This window comes from Pongo abelii, chromosome 4 (assembly GCF_028885655.2).
Source record: "Pongo abelii isolate AG06213 chromosome 4, NHGRI_mPonAbe1-v2.0_pri, whole genome shotgun sequence".
In the NCBI taxonomy this organism is placed as follows: domain Eukaryota; kingdom Metazoa; phylum Chordata; class Mammalia; order Primates; family Hominidae; genus Pongo; species Pongo abelii.
This window is the reverse complement of record NC_071989.2, coordinates 91103687-91120763: the sequence shown is the minus strand read 5'-3', so window position 1 is coordinate 91120763 and position 17077 is coordinate 91103687. Positions and strand designations below refer to the sequence as shown.

At 35.9% G+C, this 17077-nt stretch overlaps 1 protein-coding gene across 2 annotated transcripts in view; it reads right to left on the bottom strand.

Moving 5' to 3' along the window:
- Positions 1–17077, bottom strand: part of VCAN (versican) — a 109998-nt gene that overhangs the window by 47141 nt on the left and 45780 nt on the right. The window contains exon 7 of one of the 2 annotated variants that reach the window (XM_002815717.5): positions 12754–15714. The exons of the other annotated variant lie outside the window; for it this stretch is intronic. Within the exon in view, the coding sequence (XP_002815763.3) occupies positions 12754–15714 (2961 nt within the window). The remainder of the gene's footprint in view (positions 1–12753; positions 15715–17077) is intronic. 2 annotated transcript variants of the gene reach the window in all.

The following is a 17077-nucleotide window of genomic DNA, read 5'->3' as shown; positions in this document are numbered from 1 at the left end:
TAAATGCCTTGTTATTTAAAAATATATGTAATTAAAAAGACTAGGTTTCTTCAATATTAGGTCACTAAAGTTGTTACTTGGATCTTATATATAGTACCCATGGTGTATACGTTTTAAAATAGGACACCATAAAATATTCAGATGATAGCATCCTCTTAATTCAGTTTGCATTGAAAGTAAACTTTGTGCTATGAAAAAAGAATGTGAAGAAAATGTTTATATGAGCGGAAGCATTTAAAATGCCTTCTGTACAAAAGAATCTCTTGAAATATTCACATCAATAATTTTATCCAAGCCAGGAGTCTCTCATTGGTAAAACTATTTGAACATAGTTGAATTAAGCCAGACTCAGTTAAACTATTCAGTACAACTTCATGGGATTTAACTGGAGTTTAAAAATTTGCATATCTTAAACTGCTCATAGTATCATTTTACATGCAAGCAACTCTTTTATTTTGCTTCATTAACTTAAATAAAACTAGAATTCATGATTAAGAAATATTAGACACAGGTACACTAAATTCTTACTTACCCTGTTTGGTGACACCAAAACTTTCATTTAAATACAGAGAAAAGATTTTAAATAAGAAACATGGGTCAGTGTCAAGCATATAAAGAACCTCTACCATATTTTGTACCCTTTTGTAAATAATGAAGTTAAAACGAGCCATTCAGCTAGGTTTCTCCAGCAAAACACAAGGATAAATAAGGAAATATCTGATTAATATTGTATATTTACAAACTCCTAGGCCAAGAATAGAGTAAAAACACTCATTGCTATTATAGATTTACTTGAGTTTCTAAGTAAATTCTTTACTTCAAAAAAATAAGGCTGATACAAACATATCTCATGATCTTCTTGAGTAATTACAGATGGAAGTTCTGTCAAGTATGTTGGTGGCTCCAAAAAAAGTGGGGTGGAGAAAAGCAGAGAAAGAAGACACAAAGGCATGCCAACATGTCACATGTCAATACGGTAAGAAACTGATGGATGGTCATAATGCTCACTGAAATATTTTTTTCCCCCCGGGAAAGAAAATGAAGAAGAACTCTAATTGTAAATCAGTACTATATAATAATTTAGCTAACTATCAACTCATATTAAGAATACTTAATTCTACTAAAGACCATGGCATTCACTTTATAGTTTCTGATTTTAGCTCCAATTAACAAAGCATAATATCCTTTTAGGTCATATTTCTCTCAGATCAAGAACTCTAACACTTCCAATTGCTCATAGAGCTATAAGGACTTCCTTGCCATTTTAGACTATCATCTCAGAATTTCTCACCAAAAACCCAACTCAGATGTAGTAAATTCCATTTTCTAACCTAAATAAATATGATAATGTTTCAATCACCACAGCAGTATAAGCATTTCAGAGACAGAATCTTTGCATACATTTCACAAACACAGCATTGCTTCATATTGGTTTTTGCACAAAAAATTAAATTCACTACCACCACAACCATGCATGCTGCCCTGAATGTAATATCTCTTCAGATGTTCATTCATTTCTCAAAATTTACTGAGTACCTGTTATGTATCAGACCCTAGGGCAAACACTCTCTTGTCAACTTCAGAGAGACCTAGTATACTTTCCAAGTCTCTCCTTGCCCCCTTCCTCTCTCTCTCTCTGAAACAAATGTTCCTGCCAGTAAGTTAGAGAACTGGCCTTACTAAACCCTTTTCTCCTATTTTAATGGGAAACTTTCGGAATGTACTTATTGCAAATATACCAATCATTAAATTTAGATTAGGATTCCTTTCTCCACCCACCTCGCAACTATTTGATCTGACTTGCCTTCAAAATGATAGAAAACAGAAACGTATTATGCAGTTTCATCTTATGTTTCTCATCATGAAGCTGGCAGCACATCAAAATAAATTAAGTAATTGAGAAGAAAATCTACATATAAATAAAATAATATGCTCGTTTAATAAGTATGATAGAAATTTTCTTTTTCTAAAATAAACTCTATTGTGTATTTGAGGTTTACAATATGATGTTATGGGATATATAGAGATGGTAAAAGGAAGCAGATTAACATATATACCATCTTTTTGTGAGAAGAGCAACTGAAATTTACTTTTTTAACAAAATCTCTAATACAATGCAATTTTATTAACTACAGTCTTAATGTTGTATATTAGATCCCCAGAAAAAAAATTGTCTACTAAATGGGAATTCTTTAATTTCAAAAAATATGCAAAATGGGAGTTGAAATTATTTTGTTTCCTTTTTCTGAAAGTAATAGTCTCACAATTAAGCAACTACTATTATTCTTTAAATAAGTCGTGACAACTTCAAATGGTCTTATTGAATTTTTTTTTAGACAGGGTGTTGATCTGTCACCCAGGCTAGAGTGCAGGGGTACCATTACAGGCAGCCTCAAACTCTTGAGTTTGAGCAATCCTCCTGCCTCAGCCTCCCAAAGTGCTGGGATTACAGGTGTGTACCACTGCACCTGGCTGGATTTCTTAATATCAGTTTGAAGGAGAGAGAAATGTTAATTACCTAGGGCTTTCAAGTTAAAATTTTCTGCTGACATTTCCTATACATACAATCTAAATTTTATTCTGTCAGTATAGTTTATTTCTTCCCATACTTTTAACATCTCATAGCAGGGAGAGGTGGGGTATAAAACCTATCTGCTATTAATATATGCAGATAAATTTTTCCCTGCCCTATCGCCCAAATATTTGTCACTAACCCCTTGCATCTCACCAAATCCTACTTGCCCCCTCTTAGTTTATTCTTCCTCTGAAATTACCTCTTCATCCCCATTTCCTGTCACCACCTCCACCCACCACACACGTTATTAGAGAATCTCCACAGAGATTATTGCAAACCAGAAAAGTTTCTTTGTGATGTATAGTAAGGGGATGGGGGGTACACCTGTGCTACTGTGAGAGGAGGTATCTCATTCCGAAATGGTGATCTGCTCTATTTCGTAGGAACAGAGCAACCCAATGATGTAATTGACTTTCCAAGCTCTTAGATGAAGCTCTTAGTCTTATAAAAGACTGCTGTATTCTAGAATTTTACTCAAAAGGCAATATAACTTTTATTTGGATTTCAAGAGTCAAACCACAGAACTCTACAGAGTGTATGCATAATCTTCTCTATGTTTATATGAATGTATTTTAACAGCTTGACTTGAATATAACAGTACCATGGTTAATAGGCTTTTTTTAATGACATTTCACACAAAGCTTTATTGCTAGCTGACCTCAAATTATTCACCAAGTATTTTTAAGTACTTCATAACAAAGTTTTGTAGACAGAGCACAAGTCTTCCAGTCATACTGTTACCAGACACAAAACATAGTTGCTAAGATGCATAGGCAGCTGGTTAAAGTTCATGTTCTCTTTGGGGAATTTTACAATTTAAGTTTAAGAGCTTTTAATTAAATGTAAATGTACACCAATCTACTCAGCGGAGATATATTAGGATCATATTTCTTTATTAAAATGCATTTTATTTTAATGTGTAACAAAAAGATTTTGTTTTCCTATTTAAAAAATACAATAGACAGCCGTCCCGAAGTGCAGCATAGCGAAAATGATGATTATACTATATTCCAATATACTCTCCAGAAATATACATTACCTTTTCCCTTTCTCATCTCAGAAAAAACAAAACCTCCAGAAACCTACTATGTAAAGCATATGGCCAAAGTAAGTAAACTACCCTTGTGAGACACCAGCGAGACTGTACTACAAGGTAAAAAGATAAAATCACTAAAAACCACTCATGGTACTTACTGTGTACTGGTTATACACGTGTATAAACAAGTTTGGGTATACTACAGTGACACTGTATATCAACTTTTCATAGACATAGATACTGAAATACAATTAAACTTTTCCTCTCACTCCAGAGATTCCTTCCTTCTAGTTTAAAATCTCCTTTTTAATACTTACGTTATTTATGGAGAATCAAAAGCTGTATACATTACCCAATCATTCTAGCAGTTACTTAGAAGGTCCACCAGAATTTATTTTCCTCCAAAGGATCAAATCACTCTTTTTAAAAATAATTATATCCATCTTCTTGTCAATGGATGTGTGTTTCCCTCCTGATTCACACTCAAAAAGTCTAAATACTGGCACTCTCTTCCTAAGGAACACCATTTTTAATGTAACCAAATGAGTTCTCAGATATCCACATGATGCCCCAGGATGAAAGAATATTTTTATATTTTATATCACCTCAATTAGGTTGTAAAAAAAATTCAAATACTTCAATAGAAATGAAAAAATAGTTTCTACTAAAACGCATCACCACTCCCTCGTCCATCCCAGCCTCACCAACCTGGGCCCCATTCTTGGAGCTATTCTCTTAACGAAGCCACTTAATAACTAATATTTTTGTACATGAAACACTGGCCTCAATGAAAAGTAATGTTATACATTTTCTAAAGTGACAAAAATAGGCAATGTCTTTTTTAAAGCATAAATTTTTCAGCTTTACCTCATTAAGATGGAACCTCAGCAAGCATTTCTTTTTCCTTTTCTTTTATTCCTATTGCTCCTCTCACTAGGCATGTCTCTTCCCTTAGCTACGCCCCTCACCCACCAAAAAAGTTCTGAACACTGTCTGGACCTGTGAATACATTTTTTATTCGTTGCACAAATGAACGATCTAAGAGCTATTAAGAAAGAAGAATGTAATCCCTGTGTAGAGAACTGGGGGTTTCCTTGACAACAACAAAAAGACAGCAGGGAATGTCCATCCATTCTATAAATATGCAAGAAGCTAGGCCCAATACCTGGGGAAATGTATCAAGAATTTGTAAAATGATTTTTATGAGAAAAAAATTAAACTGGTAGTTATCAAAATCATAAGCCCAACTTTCACACCTGAGGAAAAGCAAAAAGCTAATAAATTCTACTCTTAGGTCCTATAGAGCCAATACTATATTTAAATTTTAAGTAAGGGCTGCAGCTGCTTCTGATTTGCACCCAAAATGGCACCGCCCAAAAAAACACAGCCTATGTTGGGTTCGGATTTTTAAGAAGTTATTTCAGTCAAGCAGACACTAAAGTACAATTATACTTGGCTCCTTGTGGCATAAATGATCTCAAATTTTAAGATCATTTAGCTTTTACCTATTTAGAACAAAACAGTCTATATTTTCCTGTACTTAGAAGTTGGAAATGAAATAATTTTTAAAGCCCACAGGGGATTAATTTGTACTAAGTCATTACTATGTATCAGGCATTGTGCTTGGTGCTTTCTAGTCACTGAAGGAGTATTAAATGTGTGAAATGCCTGTCACAGTGACTTGCATGTGGCAATCACTCAAAGATCCCCTTCTTTAACCAATGTGGTGAGGTTGTAGTATTATAATAAATTTTTAATTATATAACAACTGAGGCCTGGGGAGGTTAAGTAATTTATACAAGACCAAACAGACCGTAAATATAGTTATCCCTCAGTAGCCATGGGGGATTGGTTCTAGGAGGATACCGAAATCCATGGCACTCAAGTCCTTTTTATAGAATGGCATAGTATTTGCAGGAATCCTACACATATATTCATATACATATACTTTAAAACAGGTATTATAAGTAATCATTTAAATTACTTATAATACTTAATACAATGTAAATGCTGTATAGTTATTATAGTGTGTTGGGTTTTTATTTGTGTTATTTTTTATTGATGTATTGTTCTTTTTTATTGTGGTGCTCTTTTTTTTTTCAAATATTCTCTATCCATGTTTGGTCAAATCAGAGGATGCAGAATTGTGGATACAGAGTGCCTCCTCTAACAATGTTGACAGTGAACCCAGGTCTCTTTCCAAAGGCTCTTTCTACCACATTAACTGCCTCTTCCATGTATCCTACGAAGCAAACTAACTACATCTCCATGTTTGTTCAGAATATTAACCAGAATGTACTTCAAAAAAATCCAGTTCTAATGTGGTTAGTATATTGTAATTATTTGACTGTTGAATAAATTAGAAAAAATATATCTGTATATTACCTGTATATATGTGTGTATACATATATATGTGTGTGTGTGTGTGTGTGTCTTTGTTTCATAAACCCTGTGATTTGGAGAAAGAGTATGTGTCAGAGCTTAGGAAATATCATTCCATATAATAATAGCCATTTTACCACGTTAAAAATTCTGACGGAGAAATGGAGAAATCCCTGGGTCCACATTGCACATAAGCAAAGGAGAGACTGACTCCAGATTCCCTAACTTAGAGCACCTGCTCTATAATCCTACTGATTCAGTATTCACTTGAATTAAGATGTCATAAACCTTTAAATCACCTTTTAGAGTGTAGGCACTTTTTACAAAGTAGTTTTATGCCATTTAACTTTGTAAGTGTGTAATTCTGAACCATGATACTTCATGGGAGTATATTTTGAAAAGGTAAATGTACTTAACCCCAGAACGTGCTGTCTTATCAAAATGTATGAATCACTGAAGCTCAGAAAAGTGGGACAACACTGCTTCCTCAAGAAGCTGGCAGAGTATCTCGGGTTTTCATGAACCGTACTAGTTTCTACGTGAGGCCTAAAAAGGTATTCAGCTTCTGAAGCAGGCCATGTCAAACAGCACTGGGATGACATGGCCTCCTTCAGAAGCTGTTTAGAAGCTCTATTTAGAAAAACAGCTGTTTATACTTGGGGCTCCTTAACCCCACTGGTTAGCCTAAGTTGGGAAGCAATTGGCTAATAACTGGCCTCTCATGATTGGATTGTAAGCTATCCCTCCAACAGAGACTGGCATAAGTCTCCTCTTTCGCATGAAATATTCTGTAACTTCCTGCCTTTCTTGATTCCTTCTTTTTCTGACCTCACCTATCATTCACAATCTGTCATACCATACTACCCACTGTGTAACTATATGTTTAGTATGACAACTGTATTTGATTGTGTTAATGTTAGCTGGCCAACATGCCTTTGGAGCACAGCCTATGGTTTATGTTTCTTTTACGACCACCTTTAATATCTGTCAAAGGACTAGACATGCTACAGCTTTACCCGAAGTTAATTTGATTGACTGTGCTCTCCTAGAAGATGGTGTATGCGTCTCTCTCGAGGTAACTGCCAATAAATAAGTGGTATTTGTTTTAGTTAATGCCTCTACCTCAGTGGTAGCTTTGATAATGGCAAATTGTAATTGCAAGTGCCATTTTCAGAATAGGCATTGGTTTATTTTAGGAAGAAGATAATAAAGTTCCTTTTAGTTATCAAAGTAACACCTTTTATTGTTAAACCTCAACCTTTGAAGAAAACACTTTCAATTTCTTAACTTTTTCCTCAAGGTTAGTGAGTTAGTAAAACTACCCAAAGAAGTGTTAAAATATTGAGATTCTATATGTGTGTGTTTATATGTGCATCTATGTGTTATATATACAAAATATTTCACCTCAAAGGACTTTTTTAAAAGGTAATCTTTGGTCTATAGTACAGCATTAAGCTCACTGATAATTTAGAATCATTAAGTTCGTTTATTTTCTTAACACTACAGAAAGGAAAGGAAGACAAACATTCTCTTCCCTTTTATTTGACTAATAGAAGAGGAACTCAATTCTTTTCTAGACTTGGGACAGTCTGTGAGAGATGGGGGAAGCCATTCTAGTTTTCTGCAGAAAAATGTGCTTCTCTGACAGAGAGCCACAGCTGGAGCTCAGGAAAAGGAACCACGGAGGTGTGCAGGCACCAGACCCACCCACTTTCAGAGATGTGCTCCAAAACTCTACAGGAAAGAAGCTGCCCAGAACTGCAGAATAACCTACTACCAATTTCAGCACACTCTTCGCTTGCTATGTCAGGTATCTGAAGAGCATGCATAGTGCCCCATATTAGCAGCAACCAATCTAAATTATATACTCTAAACAAACCACTAGAATGCCAATGAGAAACCAGTCTTCCCAGAGTTTGCTCTTTCAGGAACTGACAGACAGGGCAGTACCTAAGCCATTGGGCAGGGGGTGGTTGTTTTCTGAGCTCATCAGGAGAGAGAATCACTTTATGGCAAAAATGCTCCAAAGAGGGCCAGGGCTGCTAGACCCAATGCCAAGAATGTCAGACTCAGTGTACCTTCGTTTGCCTATCTGCTTTCCCTAGTTGTCTCACAAATTATCTTTGAGGTTTAAACATGATAATATATAGAAAAAGTGGTCTGAAAGTATTAAGCCCGAAGTGTGAGTCTGATGATGACTTAGTTTTGCACATACATGTGAGACTCTGACATACCATTATATATTCTCTTGATGACACATAGGCATCAATAAGATTGAAACAATATTTGTTTAATGTGTTTTATTCAGCACCATGCATAGTGCTATTCAAAGGTAAATGTTAAATGTGTATCATTATAATGAGATAAAGATATAGATAATCAGACCAATTTCTGAAACATTTTAACTTTTAAGAACTTAATTCTCTCAGGAATGAGTAACTGTTTTTGCTTTATTTTGAATTATCTAGATATCATTCTTTTTCTAGCTGTGTTGTGAGGTACATGTTATTTTAGAAACCACCACAGGAGATGAGGAGGTCCCAAGGGAGTGAGGTTCCTGATGTCTCCCTCAAACATTAACCAACACAGCTACTCTTTTGTCTGTTCAAGATACGGGGGCTCTCAATAACATTTTGTTTGAAGAAAGGACCTGGATCTTATAATAACAAATCAGAAAGTAATTTTTCTATAATTAAAACTTTCTTTAAAATTCTGTAAAAACAGAAAATGTGTGATTTTAAAAAATTATATGAGATTATCTTAAATAAACATTACCTTTTAAAAAGTGATGACTTGGCTGGGCGCAGTGGCTCATGCCTGTAATCCCAACACTTTGGGAGGCCGAGGCAGGTGGATCACGAGGTCAGGAGTTCAAGCCCAGCCTGGCCAAGATGGTGAAACCCTGTCTCTACTAAAAATACAAAAATTCGCCAGGCATGGTGGCAGGCACCTGTAATCCCAGCTACTCGGGGGGCTGAGGCAGGAGAATCGCTTGAACCCAGGAGGCAGAGATTGCAGTGAGCCGAGATCACCCCACTGTACTCCAGCCTGGGCGACAGAGCAAGACTCCATCGCAAAAAAAAAAAAAAAAAAAAATGATGACTCTGCAATCAATGATGTAAATATGGGTATCTGCCCAGATGGCTCCTGCCCTCAGAGCCAATGTTCCTTGTTCTTTATCCTCTCCATAACACCATGTTTAGACAATAAGCCTTTAGCTTTTTGTATATTTCTCAAAATCTAATTAATCTTTTATAGCATTACATTAATAATTTTACCAACATCTTAATCTTTCTATCATTTAATTTAATATTGCTTTGCACCTGCACACATACATTTGGGTAGATATAAATTACAAAACCAGTAGGAAAAAGAACACCTAACAAGACAGCATCAAGCAGGCCTGACACATAATAAGTAGTATATACGAATTTGTTTGTTAAAAAACGTAATAAGCTGCCTATTTTAAGGTTATAACTATGAGCATTTGCATAATAATGTTGGTATTTAATATCCATACATTTCTAAATTATTCTCTGATTTAAAAATACCTGTTTGTCAGCTTTTAAAAACATTCACAGTTCTGTTCCACTACCTTGTAACATTTCAGATGATTTAGAGGAGTCCTCTTTAAAAAAAAATCTGGAGTTGAAGAAACTCTTCGCACACCTTCAAATTCTGGCCTCCATGCATGTTCACAAAGAAAGCCTTTCAATAATTTTTCAAAATGCAGGTGTGCAAATTACTCCTGAAATAGACAGGAGTACAGTTTTCAGTATCCCCTGAACCACTGTTAAACACACCCCATAGCATTTTTCAGCTCATAAAACTTTTATGAGCTGAAAAGTTCCTTCAGATTTTTTTAACTGCTAACTACAGTTGCCCTCTAGCAACAGCACCGTAAGCTGCTATTAAGATCCATTTGAGCAAGTATAACATAAGTGTGTCCTGAGTAGCATGTTTTGTTTCATAGTAGTAAAAAAAAAAAAAAAAAAAAAAAACAAGATTTATATGACTCGCTGAGTGCAGCAAAAAATTATTGAATGCCTTGGTTTAGAATAGCATGGGTGGTATTTTTGCTTACTTGGATATACAGTATATATAAAGGTGTATTCTATTCCTGTGAATAGATTTATACAAGTTCACACATGCACCAAGGACTTTCCAGTCTGGAAAATTGTGCCTTGATACTTGATACATAAAAAGGTTGGTTCTCCAGGCACATATGCACTTTTCCTTATTAAGGTATACACCTGCCTTGAAATTCATTAATTGAACATCTGCTTTAGGATTTTCCCTTGCCAAAGCTCAAAATGTTGGAGGATAAAATTTCTCATAGAAAATAAATAATATTAATATAGGTGAGCAGTTAGAGGTGAGTAAACTTCATTGTCTTATGAAGACAATAAACAATGCTTTTAGTTAAGGAGAACAGCATATACAGAACACACAAAAATACAGATGATGACAGGTAGGTAGGTAGGTAGGTAGGTAGGTAGGTAGGTATGTAGGTAGGTAGGTAGGTACGCAGGTAGGTAGGTAGGAAGGTAGGTAGGTAGGTAGATACATAATTATTCCACAGATACATCTCCTTCTTGTACACACATATACACACTCTCACATCAGAATTCTGCCTGACGGAAGTAACCAAGTATTGCACAGTTTTCTGACTCATTATTATTATGCAAAACAAAATTAATTTCAAGGTGGATTAGAGTCCCACATTTTAGAAGCAGAAGGAGAAGAAACACCTATATACATCTCCCAGGTCTAGCTGAATCAAGTCCACAACTCGCTTATAAATATACACTTTTGTATAAATTGTTTCAGGTTTAGCTTACTCAGACCCTCCATTTCCAGTAACCATTTATAACTTAGTTCTTTTTTTCTGATGACTGCCAATTCTTTCAGAGAGATCAAGTTTCACTTTTTCCATTTTGTAATTTGACTTCCTAACCTTAACTGGCAGTTTCCCACTTGGAAGAGTTTTTAAATGCAGAACATTTTTACTGGGTTTTATATTATTCAACTCAACTTATTAGCCACACTAACCGAGTAATATCAATTGAAAAACAATCTGCATATCCATTCAAGTATTTTTTTAAATTATGAAACTAAGTGTTCGTAGTCATTTACTTTTTGCTTCCTTTTACTTCTTTTTTGTTTTTCTTTCATTGTTATATTCCTGTCTCTTTTCCAGCCTTACTAACGCAATCCTCATTCCAACTTCTTGGCAATTCATTTTCTCTTTCCAACACCAGTTCTGAGAGATGGAAAAGGATGTAGAAAAGAGGAAATATGTTATGGTTGCCAAGAAACAGTATCATTAGCAAGAAAATCATGATCAAACCCTATCCTTTTTAAACTACATTGGGAAGTGGAGATTAATTTTAATACTCTGTGGGTGTGTTCTCTTCTCTACTATTCGCTGACAAGCAAAAGCTTTCACACAGAAAATTCTGGAGAGTAGAAACCTATAGAAGCCATGAAGTGTCCACCAACAGCACTACATGCAAACATACTTGACAATAATGCTACTTGTTTGTTTCCAATAGGTGCACTCCTGAGCATTCTAATGAGGATAGCATCATTCTTCAGAAAAATGATACTCGAAAGGGAATATTCCAACAGTAAGAGAGAAACCCTGCTTAAAAAAAAAAAATCTTCTATCCTGTCTTCTCAGAGCCAGGTCAAGAAAAAATGAATACATTTTCATTTAATTCTTATATGAAAATGAAAATACAGCAAATTAACTAAAATCCATGATTGTAATTTCTAAACTAGAAAGAGACAAACCTGAATTTATTTATTGAACTGCATTTGCTATATATTCTCAACTCAGCTTATCAAATGTAAAAGATGGTGTGATCTCACCTTTAGACAGCACTAAATCGTATTTGATCATGACAACTGCAAGTATTAATCAATGTAAAAAAACAGCTTTTAAGAGTTCTGTCAGAGAGCTAAAATATTTGAGTGGAATAGAAGGCATCACAAATATTCCTAGTGGTAAAACAATTAAATCATAAAATAAACAACATTACAGCCTGGTTTTTAGGAAGCAAGGATAATGAATATATAGCCACCTTCTGAAATTATATTTAATACAATAAACTGTAATACTCCCTACAACTAAGCTAGGTTGTATTTGCTCTAAATAGATAAAACCACAGTAAAATACCCCAAAACAATAGCATAAGAATATGTTGCATTTACATTAAAATAACACTTACATTAGAGACCTATTACCCACCACACAAGTCATATAATAAACCTGTAAAATTCTGGAAGAGAAAAACCAAAGCAAACCTTTAAATATCTTTCTGTCAGCTTTAGGGATATGCAAAACAATTTTAGCCGTCCACATTGTAAGTACTGAAGGTTAATAGTTAAAGACCAATGGAATGTTAACACAGTCTAGTGCTACACTTGAGTAGTAATGTATGAAAAGACACTGAAATTAAAACACTTTGTTCTGCATGTTCTGAAGTGATGTAACAGTGATGATTTGGTTATATTAGATGACAAAGCAGGGCTTCTTATGACTTTTAACATAAAATTGTATCTAACATTCTTCCGCATTGTTTAACATATTCTTCCAATTCTTGTACAAATATATGAAGCTAAAACATTTATTTTTCACACTCCAGTTATCTTCTAATGGCAGCATTTGGTATGTTGACTTTTTTTTTTCCCAAAAGTAACTTTCAAGATAAAATGCGGATTGCCTTCAATGCTAGTCTAGAAAGCAAAGACTTACCTGTCTTATTTTCTCTGACCTCAATAATATAAACATTAATGTCAGGGTGAAATTTTGTCCTTGCTGGGGGCTGTGGCGTAGAAAGTGCCTGAGGTCCAAAGGCCTCTTTGTCTTCCACAGTGGGTGGTCTTGTTGGCTGTGTAGCAGAAGGACTTGAAGTCGTGAAATACTCTCTATCAATATCGGTTTCTGTTTCCTTAGCTACAATATCTTCAAGGGTAGTGGGAGGAACATGAGATGTTGATTCTCCAATGATTACCATGTCACTGGTTGTTTCTTCACCAGGTTCCCTGTCGATGAGAGGTGGTTTCTTAGTGATCGCGGAAGATGGCTTGAATGCTGAAGTTGTGTGAAGTCTGTCTACTGAACTGAAGGCAGTGGTAATATCACTTGGAACTGTGACTTTGATTGTTGAAAATTCTATGAGTTCTGTGGCTTTGGGCTTTTCAAATAATCCTGAGCCTAAATCAATATCCTCTAGGGATGTTTTCTCAGTAGTGGTTTCTTCCATAAGCTGGGTAACATGGGTACTAAAAGGACTCAAAGATGATGTAAATCCTGTTGTACTACTACCTTCTGTTTCATATTTTTGTTCAGGCCCTGGACTTAAAGATACTTTTGGCCCAATGTGTGGTGTTAGTGTTACCACTTCATCAATTTTCACTTTGTGCTCAGTTACAGCACCTGGTGGATAAGACACACTGTGATCAATTTTTCCAACTGGAGTTGTTTCTAAAACTGGGACCCTCTCAGAACCTGTCAACAATTCATCTTCAGAGACTGTATATGCTGATCCATTGCCCTCTTGTTCATCCAGTGGTGTTACTGCCTCCTTGGGAGTCCAAGCTGTAGAACTGAGAGCAGGAACTGGTTTCTCTGCAGTCTGTTCTTTCCAAGGGAATTCTTCCTGAGTTGTTCCCTCTGTGATTTTTGTTGTTCTCATAGTTTCCGGAGAAATAGTCGCTTCAAGGCGAGTCTGATCAATGACAAGTATGTCTTGAGAGGGTTCACCTAGAACTTCATCTTCTGATGGAACAGAAGGTACTAACACTCCCCAGTCTGTCTTGGGAATTACAGAAAGAGGAATGGTATGGGAAGAGTCTACATAAGTAGTAGGCTCTTGGGTGCTACTATAACTAACAAATGCTAATCCTTCCACCTCTGAAGTGTGTGCAAATTGGGGAACAGTAGATACTGGCTTAGAGAGGTCCACATCTTCTACTTCATCCAAAGCACTTCCTTCCATGGTTGCATAAACTTGGCCTTCAGTGCTTGTGATAGGTGGAACTTTTTCTTCAGTTGTAGAATCTCTCAAAGTTGACTTTTCTGCAATACCAATTGATGTAGTTGGCTGAAATCTAATTGTGAATTTTCCATGGGCTGCTATGTCTTCATCAGTAACCTCCTCTAACTGCTTTTGAGTACTATCTGGAATAAGAGTAAATTCATCTACTCCATCTTCAGTGAAACTTGGGATTTCTTTATCCTTTCCATTCATCCCCACAGTTGTGAGTAAGGCAGGGGGCAATTTTGAAGAGGCTGAAGGTTCTGTAGACTCTAAAGGCTTGGATGTTGTATTATCTTCATCCCATGACCATTTTGATACAGTGGCTGCTTCAACACTTAAAGTACCATGGGCCAAAAGCACTGTTGTAATATTTTCATCATATTTTGTAGTACCTGGAGTTGCTGTAAAGTCTTCCTCCTTATCTCTTACTTCTGTTGGCTCTGCACTTAACTTTGTTATCAATGTTGGGAAATCAAAAGACTTGGTCATTTCCACAGAAGACTCTGTAACATGAATTGGCTCTGAGGGAGATGTAGAGAGTTTCACCCCAGAGAAGACTTCTTCTTCTGTTTTTCCCATAAATGGGCTTTTAGTGATCTCTTCTTGTATTTCATCTGTATAAGTATCTGTTCTCATCTCTGGTATTAGTGTTTCTGTTCTTTCTCTTCTATGTGTCATTTCTGTTTGTAGAGAAGGATAAATGACTGTAGAAATTCCCTCTACTAATATTTTATCACCAGAATAAGGAAATAATTCTATTTCTGTATGATGCTGTGATAGAAAAGGTGTAGTAGACAGATATTTGCCAAGAAACTCTTCCGTTATCCTACCACTAGTTTGTCTCTCTTCCCAGTCATCCATGGATGATCCATTATTGTCAGGCATAATTAAAGGTGAAACAGTTGTGGATGCTGAGACTGACTCCAAGTCCTCTAACTGAGTGTGGATGGTGTCTTCTGAAGTCTTTGACACCGTAATGACTTCCGGCACTTGGTCAAAGATCAAGGTGCTCTCATCAGATCCAACTGTAAGTGTTCTGTCTTCATCATCCTCTTCTCCCAAGGTGAATCCATGGTGACCTGTGGTTATCAATTCAGAAACGGTGCTTACTATTTTCTTTTCAGTTTTGGATTCCAAGGTCATTCTTGCAGTTACGAATGGTGTTTCAGTTACAGCGAATTCCTTGGAAGGAATGTGCTTTAAGATTTCCATAGATGTTACCAAAGGACCCACTTCTATTTGTTCAATCTGTGTAACCGATTCTTGTGTTTGTGTATCTTCCACGACACCATCCCATGAATCGGTAGCATAATGAGAGACGCCAGTTGTACTTTGGAGCACTTCTTCCTTAATTTCTGATATGTCTAGCTTTCCAAGAGGTCCTGAAGCAGAAGGTGAGTAGTCGTCCATATCCCAAGGCTTCTTGGTACTGCCAGTAGGTGTGGGTAATTTGGTGGCTAAACTATCTGTGACAGCCTGAGGTTGGACTGTGGCTTTCTGTTCAAAATTGACAATATTTCCCACGGGAGGGAACTCTGTTGGAATGACAGGTAATTCATCAACTAAAGGGATGACTGATGTAGTTCTATCAGAAACCATTTGTGGTTCTTTGGATAAACTGGGTGATGCAGTTTCTGCGAGGATACTCAAATCGATGGTTGTAGCCTCTTTAGCTAGAAAAATAATTTCAAAGAGTTGATTAGACAAGTCACTAATAAAAAGTTGTATGCCCAGTGTTTGTTAAGTACTCATGAGTATTTTGTAGGGAGTATTTTTGGGTGACCCAGAAATGTTCTGTGATGGAGAGGAGTCTTAAAACTATACTTGAATTAACCCAAGGACAGATAATTGAACACTTAATAGTCATAAATTGATCAGTTGTTTTACGTTATAAGGATTATCACTGCTTTTACCTAAAAGTATGCATGACTGTTACCAGTTAAGGAAAATTAATATTAGAGGTAGTTTTAAGATAAGGAAAAGCTCCTAAAAATATAAATGCAGATTTTAGATACAGTAGACTGTTTATTTACCAGAAACTACAGCGTCAACTTGAAGCCTCGCAGGAGAATTTAGTACTATTCTTCTGGAGGCTTCTGTACCCTGTCTCTAGCTTTCTCCACATGCTCCCTTCTTTTCAAGTTGCTGCGTATTATCTCAGGGGAGAGGGTGTGTCTCAGATTGCAAAACAACAAAAAAGCCACATCAAATGTATCCAAGTTACATATAAACCATTACATTGTCCATAATGTGGAGACTTTCACAAAAACAGGATGTTAAAACTTGTTAATACCACTCTTCACTTGATCCCAGGTGTTGGACATTTGTCTTCATCCTTCTTTCAACTTCATGGTGTAGATTTGTTTCTAATACATTATAAAATGTGCCTGCCAGAGGCTGGTTGGCATTTGTTGTAGTTCTACATTTTGTTGTATGTTCTACACACTCTGTGTGTATCTCCTAAGGATCTTGTTTCCAGGCTTACTTTAGCCTGAAACACAAATGTAGAACAGGAAGTAAAGTACCCACATAATGTATTTTAGGTCTGTAATTACAAATCACTGGGAACAACCCTAAGCATCAGAAAGAACAGGCTCAGGCAATATAAAGTAACCTGTCATCATAAAATGCTGCATTATAATGTCTCCAGATTTACAGAGAATGGCCTGGCCTGTTTAAAGAAATTTAAATTGTGTATAAAAGCAATAGTTTGTAAACAAGATTCTTTCTCAACACCGGGAAAAGGCAGCAGCCTACTATATAATGATCGTTTTTTTAAAATTAAAAAAAGTCAGTATTTTTAAAAATAAAAACCTATTAATAGTTGCCACTGAACTCAAAAGAACTGTCCTGAAGAAACATGTAGTTATTGTTTTGCTACATCCTATAGGACTTAAAGCTAGTTTTACGAGTAAATGCTTGTTTGCCCTGAAAAGAGGTGTAATAGCCATAGTATCTACAGTATCTTCTTTTTTACTTTTAATAATTCCAGAACAGGAGCCCTCAAAAAACAAAACAGGCTACCTTTTAGCTCCA